Consider the following 10,813-nt stretch of genomic DNA (forward strand, 5'->3'; position numbering starts at 1 on the left):
TTACACAACAGGCAAACTTCCACAGAAACTAACCAAGGTCAAAACCAAGTGAGCTGAGCAAGTTGTGAGAACACAGCCACTAGATTTGTAACTGATTTGGTCAGGTGTGTTGTGTGAACACAGGTATAGTTTTACCATAAAACATTTAAATCGATCATACTAGATATGTTTCAGATCCCTTTTCCCAGTCTGGATTCCGCTAGTTTCTTAATTCCTGAACTCACCTGGTCCTGAACTTGGACTTTCTTGTCTGTGACGTCATTTGCAAATCGCGATGTCTCTCTTCCTTCTGCTCCTCTTCTCTGTGGTGGTAAAAGGTGTGGGTAGTCATGATGGAGACCAGAGGAATCCTGTCTGCCAGAAAACATCAACTGCTCAGTAAAACTGCCTGAAAAAGAAAAGAAGACGAGGAAGAAGGGAAGGAATCAAACGTAATGCATTGAAACCTTCATAGGTTAACATGTACAGTACATTTCTTTCCACCCCTCAAATGTCAAAAAAGGGAACCCAGCTGAAAATTCTCCAAGGCATCAAGGCCCAATCTCTGCATCCCTTTGAAGGCCAAGAAAATAATTTTCAAACAGTGCAAAAAGCTGGCTGGGGAATTCTGGGAGTTGAAGTCCCCCCGTCTTAAAGTTGCCAAGGTTGAGAAACACTGCAGTAGAGATTTAAAAAAAATCTAAATTTAGGAAAGAAATGGTTAACAACCACAAGTGCTTATTTGTCCTATGTGGTCATGTCGATATTTGATAACTCTCAGAAGCATACCCGGGAGATCTATAAAAATGGGATTAGGTCAGTTGCTTCCTTAAAGATAGAAATAGGGAGAGAAACAATGCGGCTCCTCTTGGCTGATGTCCATTTCGTGCTGTGGGCTGCCAAAGAGAAGTTACAATACCACCCACCCCTGCAGCCCTCCTCCTGGGATCAGGCTGCATTTAGACACAGCTGAAATGCTTGGGGGATTCAACGCATGTGGCCTCCCAAAAGGGCATGCATCCACCATGCCAAAGAATCTTAGGAACCAGCTCACTATGGCTGGGGACAAGTACAGCATTCAAGCATAGGGCAGAGTAAGGTGACCATCTCAGGTGGCAAATGCCAGGGTGGGGGAATAGAAGGGGCAGCTCCATGTCTATCCTTCAGGAACACCCTGGCTGTTGGAAGACAGCTGGGGAGGTCACATAACCTGCCGGGTCTCCTAACTGAGCCTGGTGTTTGAGAGCTAGAGAGGAGTCTATTTTATTAAAACCTATAACACATAGGGCAGGGTTTCCCAAAGTGTGAGGTCTACCTCCCTTGGAGGGGTGCAAAGAGAGTCCAGGGGAGGTGTGAAGAACCTTTTAGTACATTTTTACAATAAATCCACCTTTCCCAAAGTTTCATGGTATTGTTTTCATTGTCCATTTGAGTTCATTTTGGTGTTTGGATTTTTAGAGGTGGTGGATATATTAAGATTACACTAAAGGGAGGTATGATGGCAAAAACTTTAGGAACCCCTGATATAGGGGAACTCTGTTGGCATCCTTGGCACTGTCATGCTACCATCCACCATTTGGCAACAACAGATCTGAAAGAGAAAAAACCCCACCCCAGCTGTTCAACAGACATCAGAAATTATTTTTCTGAGCTGTGCCATGCCTCTGCTTGTGAACATGTGTTGGTACCGCCAGTCTCTTTGGCAGCAACCTAAACCACAAGCAATTATTTTCACAGAGTTCCCTTTAGGAAGTTTATTGAGATGTCTGGATGAGGTTAGAAGATTTCCAGCAACTGAATTATTTAGAACCAATAAATCCATCCATCCATCCATCCATCCATCCATCCATCCATCCATCTACCTACCTACCTACCTACCTACCTACCTACCTACCTACCTATCTTACAACCACACAAGGGATTTAGAGATGTCCTTGGTGAAGATATGAAGGAGCCATAAAAGGGGAAAGGAAGGAACCAACAAACCATGAAGGAGGAACTTAGAGAAGAAATTACATAATCCAGAGACCGAAGCATATTTGAGAATGGAACACAAAATAACCACACCTGATTTTCTTTAGGAAATTCTGGCAGGCTTTTAAGATTTAGATCAGCCTTTCAAGGTAGGCCAGGTGAAGAAACAGGCATGACAGAGGTTCCTGGAATGCTACTTGATTGTTGTAGCATCTCATAACAGAATCTTAAAAACCAGTGCAAATTTCCCTCTGTCCCTGTAATGGTATGTGAGAAAGACCTTGAAAGACAGGGCGAAGAGATGCTGCCTAGGAACAGTCAGATAAGAGAGGGCATAGCCCACAGCTGCATAACGGGTGGAGAAAGAGGCCCAGAAGGGACCCTCCCTAACTTCTGAGGCTGTAAAGGAGACAGTGGGAGATTTGTACTTTCAGACTTGCAAGATTCTGTTAATGTAGCCTTACGATAAAGTAGAATTAGCTTATCTGGTCGTGTTTTCTCTCTGGCCTATCTGGGAAGGCTGACAGTCCCATCTTATACTAAACTTAGCTCCCAACCTTTGTTTTCTGGCTGGAGGTTGATTCCTTGCCATGCCCCTGCCTCCCAGTCCACAACTGGCAAGCTACAACAGTGAATGTCATGTGAAGGAGAGGGAGTCAAGTCAGCTCTCCGTTTGGGATAGCTTGCACATTCAGCAAGTGGCTGAGGCAGTAATGAAGTCCTCTTCCACAATTATCAGGGCTGGCTCTGCCATCTGACAGGGTGAAGCAACCACTCTGGGAGGCAGGCAGGGAAGGATGGCAGATTGGGAATCTAAGAGGACTCTGTCATAGAGAAGCATCTGGATGGGAATGGGAGGGCATTAGGCTGTGGCTGGTGATGCTGCTGCAGCTGTCTGAAAGAAGAGCCAGATGCTGAATGAGGAAGCAGGCAGGAATAGGGACTAAGGCTGGAGGTCTTCTGGGCCATCCCTGCCTGTCAGCATCGCTGTATCCCAGAAAGAGCACAATCTTGGTTTTGCCTCAAGTAGCAAAATATTTTGGACCACCCCATGGGCAGTCAGATCTCTGGAAAGTCAGGCATACAGACAGAGAAACATCTTGGGAACGGATGTCTGGCCTAGCAGAAGGAAGGAATCTGGTCAAATATGTAAACTTTTTTTTTTAATCTGAAAGCTCTCTTTTAATTTCATGTTCCATTCATATGTGAATTCTTGCTGTATTCAACTGTCTGGTTTTTGTCTTTCTGCAGAGATTTGGTAAAAGATATGAATTAATACCTGGGAGCTTCAAAATGTGCTCTGAATCCTACCAATTTGATTCAGGTTCATCTGTAAAAAAATCCTTGGCCTCAAAGGGGATGGAGAGTTCTTTGCTGTGCTACATACCAAGAAACCTTGGCTGGATTCACACATTAGGCAAAGACATCAAGTGCTTTCTTTGGCTCTACCTTGGCACATTGTGTGAATCCAGCTCATGCAGTAAATAAATCAGCATTTTTGGCTTAGCCGGAATGTATAAATCCAGCCAAAGGTGACTTATGTAAGAAAACGGTGGCTTGATGCAATGCATGAACTGGATCAGGGTGGAATTATTCTCTCTTTAACTGACTTGCTAGCAAGCAAGAACAATGATGAAAGAGGTGGTAGGAAAACATAGAATAATTATGACAGACAACACAGTCTGGATCCTAGTAAGATTGTGAGAAGACCAGGGAAAGAGAGAGCATCATAACGCTGTCAATTTCCAAAATCTATTAAAAACACTTCCCTATACTCAGTGAATTTAAGGAGCTTCTTGTCTCAGATTAGTTTTATGGCATGTCTCTTGCTGGACCTGAAGACATTTTTAAAATTTTAACCAGAACCTATGAGGCTAAGACTTTTAATAAACTGTTTACGCCTGAACACAAGTGACAGGTTTTAAAATAGCCTATGTGTTAAACTGTTACAGTGAAGAAACAGAAAACACTCAGCACACATGTCTCTATCACTCTTGCGTTGGTGAAGCTCAGGGCAAGAAGGCAAGACTTAGTTAGGGAATCCAGCAGAGAGATGAGCAATGGTTTTCTTAAATTCAAAATTCAAAGTGTTTTTGGCAGTTTGGGGAGGAGCTACAGAAAGAGAGCTATTGCAGACTGGAGTGAGGAAGTCAGCCCGGGTGAAGTGATGAACATCTGTATCAAGGAATCCTGAGGAACTTTGTTGAGACAAGGAGCATCAGAGACAGGTGGACATTTGGGCACCTCAGGAACTTCTGGGTTAGGTGACTGCAGTGCCCTCCGCTTGGTGAAGATGGTGTGGTGGATTTCAGTAATGCTGCTGGTTCTCAGGAAGGAGGGAGCACATTCCAAGGACAAGGTAAAAGGAAACACAGTCCAGGAGGCAATTGTGGGAAAACTAAAAGGTTCAGAATAGCCCACTTAGCGCTTTCCCAGGTTGTTTCCCCTTGAGTTAGGTAGAGTTGCTTTAGTCTGGCAAGATTCTGTGTGTATGGTGCTAGCAAATAAAGAACTGAAGTCTGGCTGAACTGATTCTTTGCCGTTCTTGGGCTGGGCCCGACAGATGGTTTGCCAGCCTCGGTTCATGGGGAATGGCACAGCCATGACGTAGTGTGCACAACTGGAGCCACATCATGCTTATTCTCAAGTCAGCCCTGCAGACTGCCCAACTGCTTCTAAGATTACTTCGAAGTATAGATGTGCTGACCTCAGGATCTAAATAGCTTGGATGATCAGTTTTTGTGGGAATGCTTCTCTTGGTATATCATGAGGCATCCACTGAATCTGTGAAGACAGACTTATTTGTGGCGCAACGAGTGAAGGATGGCTGAGTTACAATTATCCAGCAAAGTGTTCTTGGTGTTGGTGAATGCCCTGTCTTTGGAGCTATATCAGGATACATTTCCCCCCTGAGCTTAATGTGTTTGCTTCTGACTGAAGTAGAGGATTTGATCATATTGTTTTAATGCTTTGTTGGCTGCATTGTGGTTGTATTGTGGCAAACTGTTTTATGACAATTAGATGATGAGTAGTATGCAAAGACATGTTGTTGTTGTTGTTGTTATTATGATCTACAAGGGGAATGCTGTAATTGCTCAGATGGCATTTGAGAATAGGTTTTCCTTTACAAAATGCCATGAAATGAGATAAAGGCTCTCAAACTCCTACCAGAACCCATGTTCTAAAATCCCTTACGCTTTCCCCACACCAACCTTGTCGTGATATCCAACAGGCCTGTGCAAGGTGGCCTGGATCTACCTTACCTATGACCTTTTTGCTGCAAAAGTGATGCAATTCTTTTCATCAGGGCAAAAAAGAAAAAGAAAAAGCAACAAGTTTGGCCTTGAATGAAGCCCTGCTTGTCACTTTGCCTGCCTGAACTGGTACCTGCCAAAGCAGAGAAAGGATTCTCAAAGGACATTTGGCACATACAGACACATCTTTCAATCAGGTAGTTTTGAATGGGTGAGAGACATACGCTTCGGGATTTTGCAAGCACCAGTTGAACCAGAAAGAATGAAAAGAGCCATTTGCATTGCTCTCAAACTGGCACTGGAGGGATGCTTGTAATGGCCGTGTCGGGGCTTCAACAAAGCGGGTCAAAAAAGTGAAGATGGCAGCTGCGTCCCATCCTTTTTCGTGTGTGCTGTCCCTCCAAACTCAAAACATTTCAAAATGGAAAGCTTTTGCAATGCAAAAACAAGCACCCTTCTTGATGATCTGCACAGCACTTTTACCCAGGAAATGTTTTATGTGTTCAAACTGCACTGCATTGAATGCCCATATAAATAAGCATTCTTATCAGGACAATGGTAGCAAGTTTACATCAAATATCTTGGTTGATCAGTCACTGTAGACGTATTCTTTTCTCTCTCATCCAAGATTAACTCAGTAAAGGTAAATGGTGGGGAAATGTAGGGCTGCTCAGAGCAATTTAATCTGTGGAATTCACTACCACAAGATGTGACAGTGGCCACCTGCTTGGGAGGTTTTAAAGGGAAAGAGACACATTTCTGGTGGAGAAGGTTATCAGTAGCAGCTTTACCCACCAGTTCTGCCTCCCAAGAGGTGTTTGCTAGGGAACACAAAACAGAAGGAGGCCCTGTCCTGCATAAGGTCTCTTTTCAGAGCCTCCTCCCCCCCAGTATTACATTACTAGGAAATGTAACACCTATTTATAAATCATATTGCCTTTATGGATTAAAATTAAAGGGTTACCCCTTGAATTGGGGTAAATTAGAGGGTTACCCCTTGAATTGAACTGTATTCCAAAGATCATAAGATACCACTACAGATACTGCAGGAGTTGTGCAAATGTGCCTTCCGTAGGTAGCCCAAGCTTTGGTGATGATTCTGGACATGTGGAATGACACACACATAGCTTAGGTCTCCTGTTTCCTGTTAACTCTGAGAAATATTACAAGTTTAAGTTTGCAGAGGAGGAGTGAAAATAACCAACAGTCTTTTGGCACATTAAAAGCAAAGAGGTTGATTACGGCAAGGACGCTGGCCCATAAAAACCTCTGCGAGAAGAAGACATCTGCGAGAAGAAGACATCCTCTTGCCTCGGAGGTAGCACTTGAGATGATGTCCCTATTTTTAGTTTTAGGCTCAGATTCTATCAGTATCAACTCAAAAGTTCTGCTGACATCCTCTGAAGCTTACAGGCTCAAAGAATCTGCTGTGCTCTGGTGTGCATTGCGAGATGATTTAGCTGTGAAGACGGAGTCCAAAGGCTGAGGACATTCTGTCTGTTCCCCTGGGTTGGAGGAATTTGCTCATGAGGAATCCCATGGCCATACGCAAATCCTGAACTGCTGTTCATCTAAGAGCCCAACGAATGTTAACTGCAGAGAAGTTGCTTTGAAACTAAAACAGCAATTTAGTGACAACCCCTAGCTCACAAACACAGTTTGCTAGACTGGTGCTTTTATGTCTAGACAGTTCACTTCTGTGAAAGAAAACTGTCTCTTCTGATCCCATTTTAATTATCCATGCAAGTCACAGGAAGAGTTCAGTTTAGTTGGTAATGAATGGAGAAGTATGGTTAGAAGAGAAGAGCATTAAACTTTCACCTAAACAAATAAAAGACTACATGGATCTTACAGAGCAGTGTTTCTCAGCCTTAGTGACTCTAAGATGTGTGGACTTCAACTCCCAGACTTCCCTAACCAGCACGCTGGCTGGGGAATTCTGGGAGTTGTAGTCCACACATCTTAAAGCCGCTAAGGTTGAGAAACACTGTTAGAGAGAGTAGCACACATCTAAAAGAAGAGCTTACATTCAAAACTAAATTTGCCACTGTTCAACCTCAGTAGATGCTTTTGATCTCTCTCTCCCTCAACAAATAAATCCTAATCCCAGGTGTTAGTTCCAGTCTTCCCAATGTATTGCCCGCATTTATTTCATGTTCTTTGCATGTTATTGTTTTTCAGCTGACGTAATCCATCCTCAGCAATGTGAATGCACTGGGAGGGAAAGGGATACCAGGCTTTCAACAATAAGCATAAACAAACTTGAAGGGAGCAACCCTGACCAGAGGCTTTAGGATGGACCCCAAGTAACCATCTGTGGCATCAGCAGCGACATCTTAGCAATGCAGCTCTTAATCTCTTGGGCGCTATTACCTGTGGGCAGAGTTTCAGTTCCTTACGGCCATGCCCAGTTTTCTCCCAACAGCTCCATGCTGTGCCCATTTTGAATATGTGCCAGACAGAATCAGGCAAATGATTAAAGCAGTGGGCTCACTTTTCCCAAGTAATCTAACTAGGAATTGCTTTTTAGCAAGAAATAGTGATATAAATAACACACTCTGGGTTTTAAGGTGGAAGTGTCTAGTTCATGAAGCTCCCCAAATCCTTGGCAGGATATCAGAGTCGTATGTAGACCACCTGCAGGGTTAGAAAAACGAATACCAAGAGCTTGCCCCATTAATACTCACCATGCTTGCATATGGGATTTAGGAACACCCAGTTCCTGTTTATGGGGAACCACAGTTTGCTGTTTCATCAGAACCTGTAAACTATGGTTTGCCCTTGCCTAAAGCAAAAATAATTAGTCATGAATTAAGGTTAGGTGTTGCCATGATTGGACATGATGCCTGAAATATCTCACTGCCTCCTGGGCCATTTATTGATAAATATAGGGATGCAAAATACTTTAGAAATAATAAACAGAAATAATCTATAAGGGATAAGCTATTTGGGGCCTAATATAAAAGAATGGGCTTTTATATATATATAATTGAATATATTCCTCTTCATAGTAACTTAAAGTTGAGGAATAAACAGAGCAAAGTATTCTTATAAAATAAAATACAAGGGTGGAGGGGGGAATCAAACTACTATTTCATGCAAAGTAAAGCTGAAGAATCGCAAACAACCTTTCAAAGCAAGTTTCATACTTGAGAGAGGAGAAGCTCACATACCTTGATTTAACAGTCTGAGGATGAAAAATATTTCCCCAATGCCTAGGTTGCCAGCAGAGTAGAGGAAAACTTGAGCAGGTTGGTGAAGGTTTCAGTTCTGAAGAAGAATAGAGCCCACAGGAGTGATAGCTGTCTCTTGCTTGATGGCATTAAGCACGACTATCTCTACAAGAATGTGTCTAAGGATAAACTCCCCACCCCTGCAGACTTAAATATAGAATTATCTCATGTCATTTCAATGACAATGGAGCAAACCATCCAGGATTTATGATCCCTCTGCATTAGGAAATCCAAATTATTTTTCTGGCTCAGGAGCATTCATATCCATTGACAGACCAGAGCTAGCAAGAATAGCTGAAGTGTGGACTTGCTCATAACGTTACTGTACTTTGCACAAAGCTCTGCTTGGTGTCTGATGGATTTGTCATCTCCTTTTAAAGACCATTCAGACAGAGCTGGCCTGAAAAATGGCCCTCTCTGCAATTCCCTCTGAGGAATAGATAATGTCTGTCTTCTGGAGACTACTTCTATTTATCTGTCGGCCTTGTTTCATTTTGGGGGATGGAGTTAAGGAGAACGTTTTACAATGCACAATACATGCATAGGAACTTGGTTTGCCTATTCTGCTCTGTCCTTTTCCCCATTAATAAAGTCATACTTCCACATTTTGTTGATTCTCTGCCAGATTTTGGCAGCATAAGTGGGGGGGGGGGCTGCTGAGGATGAAAAAATGGAGCCCAGAGGAAATTGCCAATCAGAGAGCAAGAGCCCCAAATTGTCCACTTCGTTCTAAAAGCCACTTCAATCAAGGTCTCTCCTGATGTTGGCAATAATGGAGAAGCAGCTGTTCTTAGTTTTAGTCCAAATTTAGCCAGTGATTGTGCACAGGTTTGAACAGATGTACATTTGCTCCTACACGCTTGGTCCATATTCATTGAAATAAATATTTTCCTGCCCATCAGCACCGTGGGGAATTCAGAGAGAGGGGACATCCACTCCCTCCCACTGGTTCTGTGCCTTCACTCTTGTCAATGTCCCAACCTGGTTTTATTGGTCCACTTTTCTTGCCAATTTCACAATCCTGTCTGGTCAGTTTCATAAGGTATTTAGGCCCTCTCCTGCTTGAAGCTCTTTGCTTATTTAAAGAGCGTGCACCTTCTTCGGAGAGCATTCCAAAACTGAAATGGATAGTACTGCAACTCTGAAACAAGTTCAGCCAAGCACAGGAAACTTAATTGCCCCAAAGACGTCTCACAGAGATGGTCAGGGAAGAAATGTAAAAGCCTTTGCAGGAAAACAGCGACAAAAGGACAGAGGTTCTTAAACTTTTTTGTGCCGAGGACCCCTTTAAGAGTCAGGTGATACCTGTGGACCCCTTCTCAGAAAAAATGTATTTAAATACATGAAATAAAATACAGAGATATAACTGCATTTTAAAGAAACCAATTACTGTTAAACTTTTTGGAGTCTAGAGGCCCTACGTTAAGAGAACCGTTGACAACTATATGCTTCTTGTGCTGAAAGCCATAACAGTGGCAGAAGGATATATCTAAGTTTGGGTGGGGAAAAAACACAAGTTAAATATAAGGTGTTACAAGATGCAAAGGAAAGAGACAGATTGGGTCTACCTGATTTGAAATTGTATTTTGCAGCTTTGCTGTTTGGTTTGGATGAAAGGGTGGGTGCTGCTGAGAAACAGAGGGCTTTTGGAGTTTGGAGGACATGACCTGAGATTTGGACGGCATGGGTATCCGTGGTACGACAAAGTCAAGGTTAATGTGGGTTTTGAAAATAATTGTGTTGGACATGCCATATTGAGAATATGGGATACGTACAAACCTGGGTTGTGACTGATGTCCACAATTCTTAAAGTTGCCAAGTTTGAAAAATACTGGGCTAGACTGATGTCGAATTTAGATTGGGGTGAAGTGGGGGGAAAGGGAGGGGAAGATAGTGGTTATACAGTTGCAAGTTCATGTGAGACAGTTTGAAAGATTACAAGTAACTGGTCAATTAAAAATTGCAATTTCTTAACAACTATTGTGTTTGCTGAGACCTTCTGAGATTGCCTGAAACTTGATTCAATATATGTGAGTTCAGGAATTTCTTGCTGAGAAATGGTGTTTTTAAAGACCTGTTTTTTCCAAAATAGTCACTTTGTCCCCTCCACCATTCCTACCCCCCATCCTGATTTAAATCGTACATAATCAAGTCACTCTGTGCATCTGATGAAGTGAGCTACAGCCGACAAAAGCTTTTGCCTTTTAATAAAACTACAGGCTCCTTCTGGTTTTTGGTAAAAATACTGAAAATATGACTAAAAACAAGGAAATGTCCATGGCAGCCTTTCTTAACCTTTTGACCCTGGAGGAACCCTTGAAATATTTTCCAGGCCTCGGGGACCCACTGCACATTCAGGCTCAAATATAGGCC

At 42.8% G+C, this 10,813-nt stretch overlaps 1 protein-coding gene across 3 annotated transcripts in view; it reads right to left on the minus strand.

Annotated features, from left to right (window-relative positions):
• MYOM3 (myomesin 3) overlaps positions 1 to 8,792 on the minus strand; it is a 52,866-nt gene extending 44,074 nt beyond the window's left edge. Inside the window, exons 1-2 of one of the 3 annotated variants that reach the window (XM_063312373.1) lie at positions 8,381 to 8,792; positions 225 to 354 (exon numbers count right to left, since the gene is read on the minus strand). In XM_063312373.1, coding sequence (XP_063168443.1) covers positions 225 to 331 — 107 coding nt within the window. In that variant the 5' untranslated portion in view covers positions 332 to 354; positions 8,381 to 8,792. Of the gene's footprint in view, positions 1 to 224; positions 385 to 8,376 lie in introns of all 3 variants that reach the window. The other 2 variants (XM_063312371.1, XM_063312374.1) reach the window with 2 other exon arrangements.
• Between the last annotated feature and the right edge of the window lie 2,021 nt (positions 8,793 to 10,813).

Source organism: Candoia aspera, chromosome 10, assembly GCF_035149785.1.
Source record: "Candoia aspera isolate rCanAsp1 chromosome 10, rCanAsp1.hap2, whole genome shotgun sequence".
In the NCBI taxonomy this organism is placed as follows: Eukaryota; Metazoa; Chordata; class Lepidosauria; order Squamata; family Boidae; genus Candoia; species Candoia aspera.